Source organism: Natrix helvetica (genome assembly GCF_964273705.1).
Source record: "Natrix helvetica genome assembly, chromosome: W".
Classification (NCBI taxonomy): Eukaryota; Metazoa; Chordata; class Lepidosauria; order Squamata; family Natricidae; genus Natrix; species Natrix helvetica.
In genome coordinates this window covers 28,130,691-28,152,743 of record NC_138555.1, presented here as the reverse complement: position 1 = coordinate 28,152,743, position 22,053 = coordinate 28,130,691, and the positions used below count along the sequence as shown (strand labels likewise).

Below are 22,053 nucleotides of genomic sequence, written 5' to 3'. Positions count from 1 at the left end.
GGCATTTGCCGGCTTTATGAACTACTCAAAATTTCCGCTACCAGTTCTTCACAACTGGTCAGAACCTGCCGAATACCACCTCTGCCACCCACCAAGTTTCAAGCAAACTTGGCACACGGACAATCTACAAAGCCAGCTATGACCTCTGACGGCAACCAATCAGGATTCTCTTTCTGTGCCGCAGGAAGTTCAAAGCCCAGAGAGGGCATAAAACCCAGGGACTCTCAGCATCTCTTCCCTTTCACCCAGGATCTTCAAGGCATGTCATCAACTCCCCACCCCCACTCCAGGACCTCAAACCATGTGGTCCTGTCCACCATTCAAACCATCTTTCAAAACAGCGTCCATTTTTCTGAAGGATGAGATGATGGAATGTAGGTCCAGATGAGGCCCTGGGGATCAGAGGAAGGGTCATATGTGGCGATAGGACCCAGGTGTAGATGGAATGGACACGAGAGTGAGGAATATGAATTCTGATAAAACATTTTCTCTTGTCTTCATTTCTTTGCCTTGACAATTAAGAACTTTGCTCCCTTCCTGTCTCTCACTGAAGAGGGAGGGGGGTTGTGGGGGAGCTGCACTAGATAAAACAGGTGATACCCGTGATACCCGTGACCTGGCGTGAAAAATTGGACTTAATTCTCACTAACAGAGAGGAAATGATAGAAGGTGTTGAAGCCACAGGAACCCTGAGGGCAAGTGACCATGCAACATTGGAATTCAACATTATGCAAACACAAGTAGTAGAACTGTTGGAAGAAATGTCCTTCTGGGTTCGCCCCCAAGTGGGGAAAAATACACTGGAGGCATGGAGGCTGCTTACAAAGGTGGTTTAATGTTTTAATGGAGGACAAGACCGCATGGCTGGAGGTCCTGGGGAAAAAGGTGATCACATGCTTCCAGGTGTTGGGTGAAGAAGAAGAAAAGGGAAGAAGGGTCGAAGAAGGGATTGCAGGGCTTTTTATAATCTGTTCTCCCCCACCTATCTGTTTCCTGTTCCTGTGTAAGAAATGTATTCTGATTGGTTTCAGACTCACATGGGCCCATGCAAGGGCAATCCTCTAGGCTGAGTTTTGAATCCAGGTTTCGTTGAGTTCAGATGCCATGTGGTCAGTTGAGTAAAGGCTTATATTACCATGCCTTCATTCCCATCCAGGCTTTTATTATGTAAAGTGGACTAGCTCGGGCTTTAATGGCTCATGGACAAAAGGTGGGGGCAGGAAACTGCAGGGAGAGTTACCTTGTCTTTTTGAAACATGTTTCTTTTCACATCCAGAGAAATATTCTGCCTTTTCAATATTTCCTAGGATATTTCATTTTTCTGGGAGAGGGCTGGGTGATAACTTCCAACAGAACAAAGTGAAACTAGAGTCTTGGACTTTAAGAGAGCTAATTTCAATAAACCTAGAGAGAGCTTGGGAAAAATTCCATGGATGAGAATCCTCAAGGGGAAAACAACTCAAGAAGCTTGGTAAATTTTGAAAAATGAGATTACAAAAGCCCAGTCTAGCACAATACCAATGAAGAAGAAAAATAACAGCTCCCAAAAGAAACCAGCATGGCTGCATAAAGAACTCTCTGACAAATTGAAAGACAAAAAAGATAAGTACAAAAAGTGGAAAGGGGGGGACATAACTAAGTCAGAATATCAGCAAATAGCCCAAGCATGTAAAGATGAAGTGAGGAAAGCTAAGGCTCACAATGAAGAAAGGCTTGCCACAAAAGTAAAAAATAACAAAAACAGCTTCTTCCAACATGTTAAAAACAAGAAAAGAGTTAAGGAAACAATTGGTCCATTGCTGGGAGAAAGTGGCAAGAAGGTGACAAGCAACAGGGAGAAAGCAGAACTATTTAACTCATGTTTTGCATCTGTCTTTACACAAAGGGATAAAACAGTCCAACCTATCAAAAACAGCACCACAAAAATCAGATTAGGAACACAAATTGAAATAGGGAAGAAAATGGTAAGTGAGCACCTATCTACCCTGGATGAGTTCAAATCACCAGGACCGGATGGATTACACCCCAGGGTTCTGAAGGAACTAGCAGACGAGATCTCAGAACCACTGAATTATATCTTTCAGAGATCCTGGAACACCGGGGAACTACCAGAGGACTGGAAAAGAGCTGATGTGGTTCCCATCTTCAAAAAAGGGAAAAAAACAGATCCAGGAAACTACAGACCTATCAGCCTGACCTCAATACCAGGAAAGATTCTGGAAAAGATAATCAAGCTACGAATTAGCGAACACCTAGAAGCAAACAAAGTAATAGCCAAAAGCCAACATGGGTGTTAGCGTTCTAAATACCATGTATGAAATAATTCATTGTCCAAGGCAGAATCATCCTTAAAGTCCCATTTATTCATACAGGCAAGTTAGCACGTCTATGGAATTCCAATGATGGCTGGCTAGGGGGGGTTATGTGCCAAGGACCCTCCTGCTGGCTTGGAGGAGTTATGGGCCAAGTAGGTGCCCTCTGCTGGCTTGGAGCATTTTCCCATGCTGATGGCAAAGGAGGTGGCCAGTGGCATCTCATCCATCCATACTCTGGGAAGAAAACCCAATCTGGTTTTGCTTCATTTACTGGTTGCAGCCCCATTTGTGGTGGCTGGCAAGTGAAAGATGCTGGCCAAATCCCTTCTTCCTGCCTGGGTTGAAATTCACATTTTGATAGGGAATCTGTCTCCCACTCAGTTGCAGGGTAATAAGCCATTTCATTTATTGCTGTCTGGAAGGAATCAAAACCTCCATTGCAGGTTTTTTTTCCAAGGCTTGCTTCCAAGGTGGGGGGAAGGAGGGGGAGCATGCACTCACGTTTTGCTGAAGAAGTTGGTCTGAGACTTTCATTCCTCTTGTCGTTTCCAGTGTGCAGAATCTTTTTCCCTCCTGCATTCCTCCAGATGCAATAAATCTTCAAACAGAAACTTCTTCGCCTCCGAGGCTTAGCAAGGAAGCTTCAACAGAAATTCCTTTGCACTTTGAAGTTTCGGCACTCAGCTTTTTATCACCAAAAGCTTTCTCATTATTTCTTCGCTGATATTTTACGCTGTGCCGGTCAGCGTTGGGAATTCAGTACCCCCCATCACCAGCCCCCCCCCTTGCGAGGGGGGGGTGCTAGTGAAATATTTTAAAGAGAGTGTTGGAATAATGTTAGCATTCTAAATACCATGTATGAAATAATTCATTGTCCAAGGCAGAATCATCCTTAAAGTCCCATTTATTCATACAGGCAAGTTAGCACGTCTATGGAATTCCAACACTGATTTTCTTCTTGGAATTCCACCCAGTTGAAAGTTCATGATCTATCCCCACACCCCATAATCCATCACATGTTCCAATCATCATCTTCCACGCTGGCATCTACACCCCTCTGCTTCCGGTCAGGTGTCGAGGTGCGGAGACAAAAGATGACCTTGGCTTCTAAAAAAGAATGACAACATACATTCCACAATCCTACTCCTTTCTATTCCCCCCTCCCAACTACTACACTAATGAAAAGCATAGAAAATTATAAGAAAGTGTGGCAGGCCAAAGATCCTAAAAAGAACATAACTACAGGCCTGACAATGGGTTTGTCAAAAACAGATCATGCCAGACTAATCTTATTGCATTCTTTGACAAAGTGACAAAATTAGTGGACCAGAGGAATGCCGTCGATATAGTTTACTTGGACTTCAGTAAGGCATTTGATAAGGTAGACCGTAACCTACTACTAGATAAAGTAGAAGAATGTGGGTTGGACAGCATCACCACCAGATGGATTCGTAACTGGCTGACCAACCGCACTCAACATGTAGTCCTCAATGGAACTGCATCTACATGGAGGGAGGTATGCAGTGGAGTACGCCAAGGCTCTGTTTTGGGCCCAGTACTCTTCAACATCTTCATCAATGATTTGGATGAGGGAATAAATGGGGAAGTGATCAAATTTGCAGATGACACCAAGCTGGCAGGAATAGCCAACACTCCAGAAGATAGGCTAAAGATACAGAAGGATCTTGACAAACTTGAACATTGGGCACTGTTCTGACCCCCCCTCCGACACAAAGTCTCTTCGAGATGTTTATTTACATACAGGTTCAACCTTGGCAGCAATCCAGCCTGCCAAGGTCAAGATAGCACTTTGGGCAGCAATCCAGCTACAGCGAACCCTTTCGCAGCAATCCAGCTACCAAGATCCAGATAACCACCTTGGCAGCACTCCAGCCTGCCGAGGTCCAGAGAACAGATTGGCAGCAATCCAGGTAAACACTTTGGCAGCAATCCAGTCTGCCAAGCTACGACACAGATCTGAGAGCGTCTCCAACTCTAATGATCAGTTGATTCCTGCAAAGGGTGTGTCCACAAGCAGTCCCTTTATAGTCTGGAGAGGAGTCTAATTATCAGCATCTGAGAGCAATTACCTCCTGTAACTGCTCAATTGCTCCTTACGCTGGGTAGCACGCCAGTAACGAGCATCTAATAACTCACTGCTGATGTCTGACTCACTGTTCCGTGATTCCTCCCCACTGCTCCAAGGCATGACATTAGGAGCCCCCTTCCTTTGGCTTTCACCACTGCTCCATGCCTCAGGCGCCTCCTGGTGGCCAACCAGCCTCTCTGCGCCCTGCTCAGAGTCGGAACCCTGTCCAGGGTCCTCCACATCCTCCTGAGCCGACTCATAGGGACCCTCACTGTCTGAGTCTGGTGGCAACTCGAACGGCTCCTGCTGGGCCACAACAGGGCACTATCTAATAAAATGAAATTCAGTGGTGAAAAGAGTAAGGTTCTACATTTAGGCAAGAAAAAGGAAATGCACAGGTACAGTATAGGTGGTACCTTGCTCAACAGTAGTAACTGTGAAAGGGATCTTGGAGTCCTAGTGGACAACCATTTAAATATGAGCCAGCAGTGTTCAGCAGCTGCCAAAAAAGCCAACACAGTTCTAGGCTACATAAACAGAGGGATAGAATCAAGATCACGTGAAGTGTTAATACCACTTTATAATGCCTTGGTAAGGCCACACTTGGAATACTGCATTCAGTTCTGGTCGCCACGATGTAGAAAAGATGTGGAGACTCTAGAAAGAGTGCATAGAAGAGCAACAAAGAGGATTCGGGGACTGGAGACTAAAACATGAAGAACGGTTGCAGGAACTGGGTATGTCTAGTTTAATAGAAAGAAGAACTAGGGGAGACATGATAGCAGTGTTCCAATATCTCAGGGGTTGCCACAAAGAAGAGGGAGCCAAACTATTTTCCAAGGCACCTGAGGGTAGAACAAGAAGCAATGGGTGGAAACTAATCAAGGAGAGAAGCAACTTAGAACTGAGGAGAAATTTCCTGACAGTTAGAACAATTAATCAGTGGAACAGAAGTTGCCTTCAGAAGTTGTGAATGCCCCAACACTGGAAGTCTTTAAGAAGATGTTGGCTAGCCATTTGTCTGAAACGGTATAGGGTTTCCTGCCTAGGCAGGGGGTTGGACTAGAAGACCTCCAAGGTCCCTTCCAACTCTGCTATTGTATTGTATTGTGGCATTTAGCTATTTAACATAACAAGCGTAAGGGTTTAGCGGGGCTGAAATCGAAATAACCAATCAATATTACCGGTATCTGTTATGCATGCATTATTAGGGGAAGGGCAAAGGGTTGAATGTGACCATCCTAAGGCAGGACATAAAGCGAGATTTGGACATAACATGAAACAAGGTCAGACTATAAGACCTCCTGGGGGCCCCATCTATCCCTTCTATTTTGTTATACATTTACTGAGTCTTGAACCGGAAACTTGAACTCTGGAAATACAAATGTCAGACCACAACATCTGTTCTAAGGAGACCAAGTCAGTTAGAGGTCTCGCCCACGAGTCAGGCATATAGCTTAACCACATATGTCAGAATGAAACTAGTGTTTCCTGTATGCTTTTCTGCTTAGAATTAAGGAATTTAGCCAATAAGAATGCTTTAAAATATTTCCGTGTTTTTGATGCTATGAATACAATATAAAAATGCATGTTTGGATTAGAACGCTGTCCAGGTGTTAGAAATTGCTATCTCTGGATCTTTTGGCCAAAATAAAGCTTATCTTGACCTCGCAGTCCAAATCTCCTGCTTTTCTGTAACCATCCCTTGACTATAAAAACTGCTGTAAGATTCTAATCTTGGCCCTTGGTTAGTTTTTCAAACCGGGGTCCTTATATCTTGGTACCAAAATCAAAGTATAATTCCTTTTTTTATTGTTTTAATTAGACAAATAACACACACACAAAACACTCTTCAATACAACTGCCAGCTAGCATGTCAATTGGTTACATTTGAGTTCCGTGCATTACTACAATCATTCTTTCAAAGTATAATTCCATATCACACCTCGTGTCCAGTGATTTATCGGCTTCGACACCAAGCAAGAGCCCAGTTTTGGGGACAACATTTCCAGTGTCTTTCTCCCCTCTTGGAAGTGAAGCAAGATGGAGGTTTCTTCCAACACAGCCTAGGACTGAAGATGAAACACTTGGTCTGAAACCATCCCCTGTTCAAAGTACAGCTGGGATGGAAGCAAGGAAATAGTCCCGTTTCTCCTTGCTTCCTGGTTAATATTTGTGGCTACGCCTCTGCCAAAACAACAGGCCTTTTGTTGGGATTGTCTCCGGCCACAAAGAGGCAGGACCCACATTGAAACGACAAGGCGATCTGCGAGGATAAAAGATCAAGAGCTTTTCCCTTCCCCATCACCTTCTATGTTTCAGAGATGCCTTCACTTTTTGGGATCCGTGTCGGGTGTATGTATGTGTGTGTGTCTTTATAACCAGACAAACCCTGAATGCTGGCTTCTTTGCCTGAAAAGTCAAAGGAGGACCCTTTGTCCCACCTGAAGACAAAGTGTGAGGGAGAGGATTGCTGTGTCAAGTCTAACATTACTAAATTGTAGCATTTGTGAGACGGTTCTGGGCCCAGAAAGCAGTTTGGTGTAGTGGTTAAGGCGCCCAGGCTAGAAATTAGGAGCCTGTGAGTTTAAGTCCTTCCTTGGTCATAAAAGCCATTTTTGGGTCAATCACCAGCAGACTGGGAGTTCTGGTCCCCTCTTAGTCAGCTGGGTGATTTTGGACCAAGGAGACTGAGAGTTCTAATCCCCTCTTAGTCAGCTGGGTGACTTTGGACCAATCACCAGGAGACTGGGAGTTCTAGTCCCCTCTTAATCAGCTGGGTGACTTTGGGCCAATCACCAGGAGACTTGGAGTTCTAGTCCCCTCTTAGTCAGCTGGGTGACTTCGGGCTGATCACCAGGAGACTGGGAGTTCTAGTTTCACCTTAACCATGAAAATTGGTGGAATGATTTTGGGCTAGTCCTTCTCTCTTGGCCCAACTCACCTCACAAGGTGGTTGTTGTGGGGAAAACAGGAGGATGTGTACGCTGGCTTGAGCTATCTGTTGTTACATCCTCAAACCCCCATAACTTTAACCTTAAACTGTCTACCGTGGACCTCACCCCATTCCTAAGAGGTCAGTAGGGACGTGCAAAAGCGCACCAGCTTCCGTCCCTGCCCTACTGTCCCCATTTATTAGTACCCATTTCCTGTATTCTTATTCAAGTTTATTCTTGTTCCTGTTATCTTGTTACATGAGTGGCAAACTAACTAAATGAATTAAAAAATAAATAAATAAATTTGTAAAGCAATAAAGGTTGCAATCAAAGAAATAAAAAGAACAATAAAACAAAATTTTCCTTCTCCTCAGAGGTGGCAATAGGGCTTGCATTTCTCTATGCCCATTTTTCCCTCAACTTTTTTTCTTTTTTCTTTATATATGAAGTTTTTTATTTTTTTCATTTTCATAACATATAACCACATCAGGGGTGGGTTCCTGCCAGTTCTAACCTCTTCTATAGAAGAGGTTCCACAAATCTACAGTGCCGTTTAGAACCGGTTCCAGCTCCCTCCCTGTCACTGCGTTAAATTGTTTGCTAGCTTGAACTGAATAGCCGAACTGAAACTAAATAATTACTGAAAGAGTTACTGCGCAGGTCATAAGGTCTTATCTGACAATGATGTACTGCGCCTGCTCTTCACACATTCCAGAGACTTCTCTTTCCTTTTGATCTTTGTCCGTCTACCAGGAAACTGGGAGACAGAATTGTTTCTGCTAAAATGTAACAATTAGTTAGATTTGTTTTATTTTCTATTTTTTATTTTTGTATTAAAGCTTGTTTTTCATTAGAATATGTTTTCCGGAATTTTTATTTCTTTTCTTCGCACCTTAAAGATAATGCTGTTTGGAAACACCGCGATCTAAGACCTCATTTAGTTCAGGGTGAAATCTTCCCCTGACAATTAATGGAAGCAGAGATGGTTCTAATTTACGGCTGTTTCCTTTCAAGCTATCTTTAGAAGATAAGCGGTCAGGCTAACTAGCCATGCCAAGGAAGAAAAAGAAAAAAGGCAGACATGGAACGCGCTCGGAAGGATCCATTCCCTCAGACACAGAGATGCAAGATTTTTCAAGCTTACTTCCAAAGCAACAGATTTCTTCAGCAGCCGGGCCAACTGTGGGGGCATCTTTTCAACAAGAGGAAGGAGCTACAGGAGGTGAAATCTACGGACTGAGGTCAGTAAATCTCCCTTCTCATTATGAAAGCTCCCAAATACCTCCAAGAGATTATAACATATTGGGGGCAAAGCCAAGACGTTCCACGTTACCAGAGCAACTTCACTCCCAAACTCTTGGAGATTATGAAACAATTGATGTCGGGCCAAAGCCCTCGCGGCAACTGCCGGCAGAGGAAAAACACCCCCACGCAGAAAGTGAATCTTATGAATCCTTCTTAGGCCCTACGGAAGAAATGAAAAGCTATCGTGACCAGATAGAGCGTTTTGAAAAACAAGCCAGAGAAGCTAGAGAATATTATGAAAGATTGGAAAGAAGTAGGAGGGGTTTCCCCACTCCCAAAATGTCTGAGGACGCCATCTTGTCTTCTCCTAAACAACCTAAGACACACCCCATAAAGGACATTGCCTTAGGCGAATCAGAACAGAGAGATATGTACACGTCACCGAGGTCACGTGATCTCCTTTGTTCTACTTCTTCTGCCACATACAAAGGCCTGATGCAGCCAAGAAGTGAAGCTGCACTGCCATCTGCTGGCGGAGAAAATTTATTAGAGCAAAAGTTAAAGGAATTGCACCGAAACTGGACAGATTTATCTATAAGTCTTCCAGATGCCCAAGCTTTGCCTCCAAAGGTTAAGTCTTCAGCGCCCCCTGGTGGTGTTGGATCCTCCCTAGATGGAACAAGGCAAAGCCAAAGGCAAATGCAAGCAAGCCAATTTAATGTTGCCACACAAAGGCCAATGGTGCAATTACAGCACCCCCTGGTTCAACAACCAGCTTTTCAACCTGCACAGCAAGTTGTTCAAATGCATATCCCTCAGCAGGCGTTTTCTGTCACTCCTTTGACTGGTGAGTCAAAATTAAAGGAGTCAGGAGAGAATTATAAAGCCTGGGTCAGTGAAATTGCACTCTTGCTTCGCAGAGAAGGCACACACTGTATGGTTTTTAATCCTCCTACCCAGCCATGGACTCCTGCAATGAGAGACCTAGAGACCAGAGAATGCACCACTTTGCTCATGTCCATGGAAACTGAACTGCAGGTTACCTTTCCACCTGATGCAACAGCCCAACAAATTTGGGCTATTTTGGAAGATTGCTACAGGCCCATTTCAATTGAATCTTCATGTTTGCTCATGTCTGACTTCCATGGTTCGAAGTTGAAACCTGGTGAACGAATTGGTGGACATTTGACCAAACTGAAAAGAATGAGAAGTGAATTGAGAGAAAGTGGCCATGTAATCGATGATATCCAAATGATTAGCATCATCATTAACTCATTGAATTATGAATGGAAAGATGCCATTGCAAAGATTAACCACGTGCCTATTGCCCAATGCACGGTTAACCACGTTTGTAGACTTTTAGTGGAGGAGGAAGCTATTAAATTAGCTATGCCACATCTGCAACTACCCCCAGCATCAAAGGCTCCAGCTAGACGTCCCTTCCGAGGAAGAGGCTACGCTCCAAGGATGCCAAAATGCTACACCTGTAACCGTGTGGGACATGACACCCGGGATTGTCCCCAACGAGTTCCAGCTCCCGTCATGTACCAGCCCAGAGGAACAGACTCCAGAGGCAGAGGTAGAGGCAGAAGACAAGGTCGTCGTGGTCCAAGGCGTGATCCACAGGCTCCACTCGCAACATTGGCCATAACCAACGTTCCACAACCTGATCCAAAGTACGACAGACATCTTTTGTGGACTTTAGATAGTGGAGCAGCTGTGCACGTTACCCACAGAAAGGAACTTTTCACAGAGATGAGTGAGCCAGAACCCGAGTATCGAGAACTGTACTCCTTCACCAACCACACTTGCAAGGTCATGGGAAAAGGAACTGTTTACATTGAAGAGCTCGATACATTCATCCCTGATGTTTATTACATACCTTCAGCAACCAGTAATTTGCTTAGTCAAAGTCACTTGTCTAGAGATTTAAAGTTCCAGGTTCACCACCTCGAAAAAGCAAGTTACATAGTTAAAGATGGAGATATTGTTGCTGAAACCATGCTGATTGGTGGTGTTTATTACTTAAAGACAAAGCCTTAAAGGCAAGCACAGGCAAGTATGCAAACTCCAAAAAGGGACAGCACGGGCCCAGAGAGAGTTGGTTCAGAGAGAGAACCCGTTACTGTTCCAAAGGCTCCTAAAGCCAACAAACAGAGAAAACAGAAGCAGGTTGCTCAGAGCAAACCTGAGGTTCCTCATGAAACTGTTAATGTTGAGAATTCACTAACTGGTAAACCTTTGCATTCCAGGTGTATCCACAAGTGGCACAGAAGATTGGGGCACGCCAGTTTCCGTGTTCTTAGAAAGATGCCGGAGTTCGCAAAAGGTTTGGATCTAAAGGGGTGTAAGGTGTTTTTGGATTGTGCAGTTTGCAGGAAAGCTAAATCCAAAGCAGCTGCAATTCCCAAACACGCTACACGCCTGTCAACACGCATTTTTGATTTGGTACACACTGACATAGTGGGTCCTTTCCCACCATCATTTGATGGTAGAAAGTATTTCCTAACAATTGTAGATAATCATTCTAGATATGGATTTGTATATCCTATGAGAGAGAAATCTGAGACCTTTCAGATCTTTAAAGACTTTGCAGCTTTTGTTTCTACACAATACCAAGTTCGCATCGCCAGAATCCAGAGTGACCGTGGTGCAGAATTCATGTCTCAGCGTTTCCAGGACTGGATGCGTAAGAATGGAATTCTTCATCAGACATCCGCTCCATATACACCAGCTCATAACAGAGTCGTAGAAAGAAGACAAGGTGTTCTACAAACCATGATGCGTTGTCTTCTAGAAGATGCCAACCTCGGTAGCATATACTGGGGTGAAGCAATCAAATATGCAAATTACATTGTCAACCATACTTGGAGCAGTGTAATCAATCAAACTCCTTTCTACATGCTGTATGGCTACAAGCCTGATCTCAAGAACCTCCACATCTTTGGTTCATATGCTATGGTGAACACTCCCTTAAGTCAAAGAAGAAGGGGAGGGCCAGTAGCAAAGAGACTGAGATTTATGGGTATTGATGATAACTCAAAATGGTGCAAATTTATCGATCCTAAACATGTGATTGTCATTTCACAATCTGTCAATTTTGAGGAAGACATTGACTGGTCCAGGATTCATTCCAATGATCCTGGAGTTTATTTTCCTAGAGATGGTGTTGAAAATGCTACGCAGCCTGATGACCAACATTCACAGGCAGATATTCCTTCTACCAGTTCTTCACAACCTGATGTTCCGTCTTCGCAAGCCGCAGATGCTGACACTAGCGACGAATGTGAGGATGAGGACGAAGAAGAAGAAGAAGACTGGACTGTTGTTCCTAGACATTCCAAGAGGGTCACAAAAGGAATCCCTCCACAACGATATTCATGGCAACTGACAAAATCACCATTACCTTTGATTTGCAACATTACTCTTCCTCCTGAGACATCCACACAAATCAAACAGCTTCCTGATTAAGAGCAAGACAAATGGTATGATGCAATGCAGGATGAAATGGACAGTTTAAAGAAACTTAATGTATTCACACCTGCAAAGCCTCCAGCAAACAAGAAAGTCATTGGCACTCGATGGGTCTACAGAATCAAGAAGAAACCGAATGGTGAGTCTTTATACAAAGCCAGACTTGTAGCTCAGGGTTTCGCTCAACGTTATCCTGAGGACTACACCAACACTTACTCACCAACAGTCAGAACTGAAAGTGTAAAAATTGCTTTAACCACTGCAACTATTCTTGGTTTAGAAGTTTTCCAATTTGATGTGGACACAGCTTATCTACATGCAGACCTAGATGAAGAGATCTACGTAAGAAGCCCTCCAGGATTCCGAAAGCAAGAAGGGGATACCTGGTTCCTGAACAAAAGTCTTTATGGTCTGAAACAGTCAGGTTTAATGTGGTATTTATGTCTTACTGACAAACTAAATTCAATGGGCTTTATTAAGTCCGAAACTGATGAATGCGTGTTCACAAAAAGATCTAACAATGCATATGAGATAATTCTTGTTTATGTTGATGACATTGTTTACATTGGTCCAAATAAGAAAATGAGTGAGATTTTTGCTAAAAGTTTGCAGAGATACTTCACACTGAAATCTTTAGGTCACATTAGCACTTATTTTGGTGTTCAGATTGAAAAGACACAGAAGGGATTTAGTCTTTCACAAGAGGAGAAAATTGACCATATTTTGCATCATTGCAACATGAAAGATGCTAACGCAACAAAGACACCCATGCAAATAGATTTTCACAACTTAACACATGAACCAAGTCCTGAGTTCGAGGATCAAACACTTTATCGTTCAGTCATTGGTTCACTATTATACATTAGTAGTTAGACCAGACCTGACATTGCACTTAGTGTTAATCTTTTATCACGACACGTAGGTAAGGCAACACAATTTCATTGGGCATGCATTAAGAAGTTGTTGAAATACCTGAAATACACTAAACACATGAAGTTATTGCTAGAACCAACACACACTGATCATCCACAGTTATGTTGCTACGCCGACGCTGATTGGGCAAGTGATAAGAAATCACGCAAAAGCACTTCTGGTTACATGATGTTCCTGAATGGATGTCCTGTTTACTGGCAAGTGAGAAAACAGAGTTTTGTTTCATGTTCATCTACTGAAGCTGAATATGCTTGTGTTTCAGTTGCTTGTAATTCTCTAGCATGGTTTGATGCTTTGATCACAGATATCTGGACACGTCCGATTCGACCAATCACCGTGATGGAAGATAATGTATCTGTGGTTTATATTTCTGAATCACATTTCACAGGTTCTAGGTCCAGACACATTGACATTCGTTATCAAAACACAAAGCAATTAGTTAAGCAAGGTTTTGTTAAATTGCAATATGTTTCTACACGTGATCAGATTGCTGACATGCTTAACAAACCACTTGCCGCAGGTCAACACGAGTATCTGCAAAAGAAGATGTGCCTTAATTGATGATTTGATGACGTCAGCCCAACTAGCAAAAGAAGGGGTGTCACTGCGTTAAATTGTTTGCTAGCTTGAACTGAATAGCCGAACTGAAACTAAATAATTACTGAAAGAGTTACTGCGCAGGTCATAAGGTCTTATCTGACAATGATGTACTGCGCCTGCTCTTCACACATTCCAGAGACTTCTCTTTCCTTTTGATCTTTGTCCGTCTACCAGGAAACTGGGAGACAGAATTGTTTCTGCTAAAATGTAACAATTAGTTAGATTTGTTTTATTTTCTATTTCTTATTTTTGTATTAAAGCTTGTTTTTCATTAGAATATGTTTTCTGGAATTTTTATTTCTTTTCTTCGCACCTTAAAGATAATGCTGTTTGGAAACACCGCGATCTAAGACCTCATGTAGTTCAGGGTGAAATCTTCCCCTGACACTCCCCCCGCCCGTCTGCACATCATCAAGATGAAGAGCAAGAGTAGGAATTCTGGGAGTTGAAGTCCACAAGTCTTAAAGCTGTCAAGTTTGAACACCCCTGGGTTTTTTTTTTCTAAAGGGTTAGGGGTGCAAGGGTCTTGTAACTTGACAGCTTTAAGACTTGCGTGCTTCAAATGCCAGAGTTTCTGAGCCAACATTTTGGTTGCTAAGCAAGAGCGTCGTTAAGTGAGTTTCACCACATTTTACAAGTTGGCCACGCCCACACAGTCATATGGCTGGCAAGCCACTCCCACCCAGTCACATGGCCAGCAAGCCACTCCCACAAAGCAGGCCACACCTACAGAAGAGGTTCTAAAAAACTTTGAAACCCACCACTGAACCACATGTGTACTATTACATAACCAGCATCGTATTATATTATTAAATGTTTGCATCAATTATTTATTTATTTATTTATTTATTATTCGTATTTATAGACCGCCCCCTCTCCCGAAAGGGACTCGGGGCGGTGTACAGTCACTAAAATGCGTTATAAAATACATACATAAAACAGTTAAATAATTAAATACGTAGGTGGAGGAGGTTGCAAGACTGTATATAGAATAATAAATATAGTACATTAAAAACTCTAATAACCCAATCATGTTACCATCAACTCCCCAAAACAATTATTGGCTCTTCTGCTCTCCATCCACCATATTTGTACCTTATCCATCACTTTCTTTTCCCTCTCTCCTCCCGCTCCCTACCTCCTTTCTTCCCACTGTCGTCTTTCTCTTCTCTACTTCCCCTTCCTCTCTCCTTCTCCTCTCTCCCCTTTCCACTCCTTCTTTCTCTCCTCCTCTTCCCCCCCCCTCTCCTACCCTCTCTTCCCTTACCTCTCTCCTCTATTTCACACTCTTCATCTCATTTACTTGGTGTATTTAAGCCTCTGAGTGAGCTTCATTTTATGTTGATGGCATTTATAATTCCTTTTCAATATACATATTTAATTTTAACATATATCTTCCCCCTTCTTTTTATTTTTTTATTTTTAAATTTTTTTTTATTGTTTTAAATAAACAAAAACACCAAAAAAAATCATCCTTCATTACATCCTGTCGAAAGCTTGTTGATTGGTTACAGTTTTTGTGCGTTTCCGTCATAATTGTTACATATATTTCCTTCCCATTGAATAGTACATTTTACATAAAAAATCTTCATGTATTTTACTGTCAATACACCACCATTCTCATTTAGCTAAAATTATTTAAACGTGCTTTTATCTGATATCATCTGCATTCAAAAACACAGCCACCCACTGGCATTCATTGGCAATCTCAACAAACCTCCTGTAACATTACATCTTATAACATATTCTAAAAGAAAAAATCAATTAATAAAATATCTAAGCATTTCCCCCTCCTTCCCCCCCCCCCCAATTCACAATTTAAAGCTTTTATACAATTGCTTTTACCAATGCCAACACATATGAATATCATTAAACATTATCCGTTAACATTTCTTTGGTTATTATTGTAACTAATTAAGAATTATTTATTATGTATATCACATCTCCTCTCATCCGGCCCAAGAAGACTTACATTTTTATACATAATAAACAAGGATTTGTTAATAAGATTTATAAGTCTTTTTCCCAGGTCCCAATTTGCAATTTATATCCAGATGGCTTTTACTAGTCAAAATCATTATTTCATTACTATTATCATTATTATTGGTAACTAAGGGTTATTTACTGTTTATGTCACCTCTCCTCTCGTTAGACCCAAGAAAAATTTACTTCTTTATAACAAAATCTAAACAAAAGTTTATTGTTAACATTCATAAAAAAAAAAATTTCCCCCCAGGTCCCAATTTACTATTTATATCCAAGTTGTTTTAACTGATTAGAGTTATTATTTCATTGTTATTGTCATAATGTATTACTTTTTAATGAATAAACATTTTTTAAAAATCTAAAAAAAATCTATAAAATATTAAGGTTCCTACCTATTAATCACCAAAAATTAATTAAATTTTTTATCATCAACATTCATTATCAACCTGTATCTTTCCAGTAAAAAAATAATCTTGTCTCTTTTGCCAGTTGTTGTGTCAATCTTCTTATTAATTCCTTTATAAGGTTTTTATAAACTTCTCTCCGCACTTTTTTGCTTGAAATATCTTTCAAAAAACCTCATTACCTTTGAACTGGTATTAAAATTAGCATGTCTTTGGTTAAACATATTTCTGAAACAGTTTCTCTTCTTAGTTCCATCATCATCACTTCCCCCCCCCCCCTGTATCTTGAAGAAAGGAATAGAGCTCCTGCATATCAAATTCACTTTTCCATATTCCCTTCTTTCCATTTTCACCTAGGTTTGCTCCATCATTAAATTCATCTGTTATCTTATCCTTATCTTCTTCATCTTCATTCATTTCTTTATTTTTGGGACTCCAACTCCATCATCCTTTATTGTAGGAGATAGTAGTCTATCCAACTTCTTATGAAATCTCTCAGATCTTTCCGATAACTTTTGAATTTCAATCAACAAATCTTGAAGACTCAGTGTTCCCTCATCTGAAGACTGATACATGTTTCCAAATGAAAAAAAAAAGCAAGGAGGAAAATAAAAGAATTTCCTTCCCTTGCCAAGAGTGTTTTTCAAAAAAAAGCACCTGTAAAAACAACCGTACCCTTGGCTTCTTATCAAATTGCACAAATAAGCTGCAAAGCTCCAAAGCTGCAAAGCTCTCCATTACAGGGTCAGTAAAATCGGAGACAGAGAGAGCAAAGGATACATTGTTTCAAAGAGAAAAAAAACCCAAGTTCTAACTTCCGAATGGCAGATTCAATTCTTCTCCTATTTATCTCAAGCTTATGGAAAACAATAATCTTTAAAAGTCTTTAATGAAAATTAATGAGTAGTAAGAAGAATTATTAGAATTAAAAAAGGTTTTAGTTCCAGCCCACAGATAAGGCAGCAAAAAATAGGAGGAAAAAAACAGTTCGCTCACTTACAAAGAGAAACAAAAAGCGTTACAGTCACTTCAATCCACAAAACATCATTAACAGGAAAAAAAAGAAATAAAGACTTTCCAAGGCAGTCCAATAAAGATAAATTCCGCTGCTTTATTCTTTGCTTAAAGGACTAATTTATCTTTTTTTAAAAATCCCTTTGGGCAATCATTCTCAAAGAAAAAAGCCTCACCAGATGGACTCACTTTCAGCTGCCTTCTTTCCAGAGCCGTCTCCAACTTTGTCAGCACGGGGCTGTCTGTTTATCGCCAGCTTGGAGCGCTTCCCTTGAGTCAATCAGGGACTTTGCAATGTCCCTGAGACCAGCAAGGCTTTGTCTCCCTGTTCGCTGTCTCTTCGGGACGGCTTAGGTCCGTTTGGACCATGTGGCAATAAAAGTATCAACGGCGGTCTCGGACAGTCGAGACCGCACGTTGTCACGTCGCGACGTTGGCTCTTCTTCTTCCCCCTTCTTTTTTAAAAGAGAAAAAAAGTATGCATATATAGTAATTGTATTTTAAAAAATACAATTTCCCCCAGTGGTTTCAAAATTTTTTAGAACCTCTTCTCTAGTTGTGGCCTGCTTTGTGGGAGTGGCTTACCGGCCATGTGACTGGGTGGGAGTGGCTTGCCAGCCATGTGACTGGGTGGGCGTGGCCAACTTGTAAAATGTGGTGAAACTCACTTAACAACGCTCTTGCTTAGCAACCAAAATGTTGGCTCAGAAACTCTGGCATTTGAAGCACGCAAGTCTTAAAGCTGTCAAGTTACAAGTTCAAACTTGACAGCTTTAAGACTTGTGGACTTCAACTCCCAGAATTCCTCCTCTCACTCTTACAATACAATACAATACAATACAATACAATACAATACAATACAATACAATACAATACAATACAATACAATACAATAGCAGAGTTGGAAGGGACCTTGGAGGTCTTCTACTCCAACCCCCTGCCTAGGCAGGAAATCCTATACCATTTCAGACAAATGGCTATCCAACATCTTCTTAAAGACTTCCAGTGTTGGGGCATTCACAACTTCTGGAGGCAAGCTGTTCCACTGATTAATTGTTCTAACTGTCAGGAAGTTTCTTCTCAGTTCATCTTGATGATGTTTGGATGGGTGGGGGGGGGAGCTGGAACCGGTTCTAAATGGCCCCATAGATTTGTGGAACCTCTTCTATAGAAGAGGTTAGAACTGGCAGGAACCCACCCCTGATTTCCCCCCAACTTAGCATCATGCCAATATGCTGGACTGCAAGCCTCATTATCCCCAGCACATGGGAATTTGGACAGGTGCGACCTCCACCTTGGGATCGTTTCAGGTGGCAGCTAGCCGGCTGCATGCTTGTTTTTTTTTTTTAAAAAAAACCTAACATTTGGGGTCAGTTGCATAAGCTAGCCCTTTGCCCAGGGATTACTATAGGGGTCAATTCTAAGCTGTTGCTACACAGTACCTTATTTTTGTTCTGAATGAAGAAAGAAGGAATGTCAATGCAGTTTGAGACCTTTGACAGAAGAAAACAAACAGGACATTTTCTTTTCGGAGGGTGGAGTTTATTTGCTCAGCCGATAAGTCAATGATGTTATCAACATTGACCTAAAGGAGACTCTTTATAAAAATAAACATTTGGTTTGGGCACATGAGCGATGAATTGTTTTGGCAAGGACCAAGGTTTTTTTTCCGCCATTTGCGGTTAGCGTCAATCTGCAATAAAATTCACTGGGCCTGCTTTGTTATTCGCTTGATCTAAATCCATCCAGTCATCCTGAAATGTAAATGTTTGTCTCAGCAGTTAGTTGAGTCAATCGTGGTTGAATCAGCCAACTGATGCTAACTCGGTCTGCTGGAAAAAAATCTGCTCGAATCTCCTTGATTTACAACCGTTCCTTGTGCAGTGGTTTGAAGTTCCTTAAACACGAGCCAGCCGTGGGCTGCACCTGCCAAAAAGGCCAACACCTTCTGACAGTGAGAACAATCAACCCATGGAACAGAAGTTGCCTTCAGAAGTCGTGGAAGCTTCCAAAAGAGACAGGACTGCCATCTGTCAGAAATGGTGTAGGGCCTCCTGGTTGGGCGGGAGGGGAGGCTGGACTAGCTGACCTACAGGGTCCCTTCCAAGTCTGTTATTCTGTCTGGAGAATTCTGGGAATTGAAGTCCACACATCTTAAAGCTGCTGGGTTTGAAAAACACCACTTGAAATCTTAATTATTATAAATAAATATTCATGTAACACTCGTTTTGCTTAGTATATAAAGTAGTATACTAATGGTATGTTAAGCTTGTATGCATTGCTTCCTTTTTTTATCAGTTGCACATATCTATCATCTATCTATCAATCATCTATCTATCTGTTCGTTCATCCATCCATATATCAATCATCTATCTATCTGTCTGTCTGTCTGACATTAATTTATAATCTATCATCTATTTATAATCTATCTATCTATCTATCTATCTATCTATCTATCTATCATCTATCTATCTATCTATCTATCTATCTATCTATCTATCTATCTATCTATCTATGTCATTTATTTATAATCTATCCATTTATCATCTATTTATAATCTAGCTATCTATATCTATCTATCTATCTATCATCTATCTATCTATCTATCTATCTATCTATCTATCTATCTATCTATCTATCTATCATCTATTTATAATCTATCTAACATCTACCTACCTACCTACCTACCTACCTACCTACCTACCTACCTACCTACCTACCTACCTATCTATCTATCTATCTATCTATCTATCTATCTATCTATCTATCTATCTATCATCTATCATCTACCTATCTATCATCTATTTATACTCTATCTATCTATCTATTTATCATCTATCTAACTACCTACCTATCATCTACCTACCTCCTACCTATCATCCATCCATCCGTCTATCCGTCTGTCTATCTATCTATCTATCTATCTATCTATCTATCTATCTATCTATCTATCTATCTATCTATCTTTCGACCCGGTCACAGCACGGAGACGGCCTTGGTCGCGTTGGTAGATGATCTATGGAGGGCCAGAGATAGGGGTTGTTCCTCTATCCTGGTCCTATTAGATCTATCAGCGGCTTTCGATACCATCGACCATGGTATCTTATTGCGCCGGCTGGTAGAGATGGGCGTGGGGGGCACCGTTCTGCGGTGGTTCCGCTCCTATCTCTCCGACCGGACGCAGTGTGTGTTGGCAGGGGAGCAGAGGTCGACCCTGAGGCCACTCACTTGTGGGGTGCCTCAGGGTTTGGTCCTCTCGCCCCTCCTGTTCAACACATACATGAAGCCGCTGGGTGAGATCATCCGTGGTTTTGGGGTGGGATACCATCTGTACGCTGATGATACACAGCTGTACATTTCCACCCCAAACCACCCCAACGAGGCCGTCGAAATGTTGTCCCGGTGTTTGGAAGCCGTGCGGGTCTGGATGGGGGACAACAGACTTAAGCTCAACCCTTCCAAGACTGAGTGGCTGTGGCTACCGGCGCCCCGATTTAACCAGTTGATGCCATCACTGGCCATAGGGGGCGAATTATTGCCCCCCGTGGAACGGGCGCGCAATCTGGGCATCCTCCTTGATGCCAGGCTGTCAATGGATGACCATCTGACAGCCGTGGCGAGGGGGGCGTTCCACCAGGTTCGCCTGGTGCGTCAATTGCGCCCCCTATTGGATCGGGACGCCCTATGCACAGTCACTCATGCGCTGGTGACGTCTCGCCTGGACTACTGTAATGCTCTCTACATGGGGCTCCCCTTGAGATGCACCCGAAGACTACAGCTAGTTCAGAATGCAGCCGCGCGGGTTATCATGGGAGGATCAAGATACTCCCATATAACACCATTCCTGCGCGAGCTGCACTGGCTGCCTGTGGTTTTTGGGTGCGTTTCAAGGTCTTGGTTACTATCTTCAAAGCGCTCCATGGCATGGGACCTAGTTACCTGCGGGACCGCATCTCACCTCATACATCTCTACGACCTATCCGCTCTCACAGGGAGGGACTCCTCCAGGTGCCATCCGCCAAGCAGTGCCAGCGGGTGGCGCCTAGGAGTAGAGCCTTCTCTGTGATGGGCCCAACCCTCTGGAATGACCTCCCTCCCGATATTAGAACTACTAATGACCTCCGCTCCTTCCGACAGAAGCTCAAGACTCACCTGTTCCGACTAGCTGGCTTAGCCGATTGATAGTTCCATCTTCCACCTCCTGGCAAACATTTTAAACATTTTATTGGGGAATTTTTTAAGGGAATTTTAATTGTATTTGTATTTTAATTAAGAATTGTACAGTATATTTTTTACCTCCTCCGTCTACGTCTACGTCTATGTCTATGTCTACGTCTACGTTTCTGTCTATGTATTTGTATATGGTTTTAACATGACTGTACACCGCCCCGAGTCCTGCCAAGGAAAGGGTGCGGTCTAGAAATAAAATTTATTATTATTATTATTTATTATCTATATTTCTATTTATAATCTATCTATCCATCTATCCATCCATCCATCCATCCATCTATCTTTCTATTTATAATCTACCTATCTATCTATCTATCTATCTATCTATCTATCTATCTATCTATCTATCTATCCATCCATCCATCCACCCACCCACCCACCCACCCACCTACTAACCTATCATCCATCCATCCATCCTATAAAAATAAAAACATGTTACTTTTTGAAAGCCAGTGGAAACAGCTGCACTCACTCATCTCCCTTTTTGTCTCCTCTCTAGCATATCTGCAAGCTTCACAGGCCCTCATGAATGACCATCCCAGCCCTCTGGAATGACCTCCCCCCGGATATTAGGATTACCACCGACCTCCGCTCCTTCCGTTCAAAACTCAAGACCCACCTTTTTCAACTAGCAGGCCTGGCTCAACCATAGTTCCATTTTATTCCCCCTGGCAATTTTTAAACTTATAATCTCTATTGGGGTTTTAATTTAACTTATTTTAATATTTATATGTTATTATAATATTGTATTGTGTTTTATACCTCCTCTGTACAATGTGTACAATGTGTAATTTTTTATAATATGTGTTTTATTTATTGTACGCCGC

At 42.0% G+C, this 22,053-nt stretch overlaps 1 protein-coding gene across 1 annotated transcript in view; it reads left to right on the top strand.

Moving 5' to 3' along the window:
* The window catches only part of LOC309400564 (claudin-15-like), a gene marked incomplete at its 3' end in the record, with an annotated part of 35,328 nt that extends 13,547 nt beyond the window's left edge, over positions 1 to 21,781 (top strand). The window contains exon 2 of the mRNA XM_081969133.1: positions 21,726 to 21,781. Coding sequence (XP_081825259.1) covers positions 21,726 to 21,781 — 56 coding nt within the window. The remainder of the gene's footprint in view (positions 1 to 21,725) is intronic.
* Between the last annotated feature and the right edge of the window lie 272 nt (positions 21,782 to 22,053).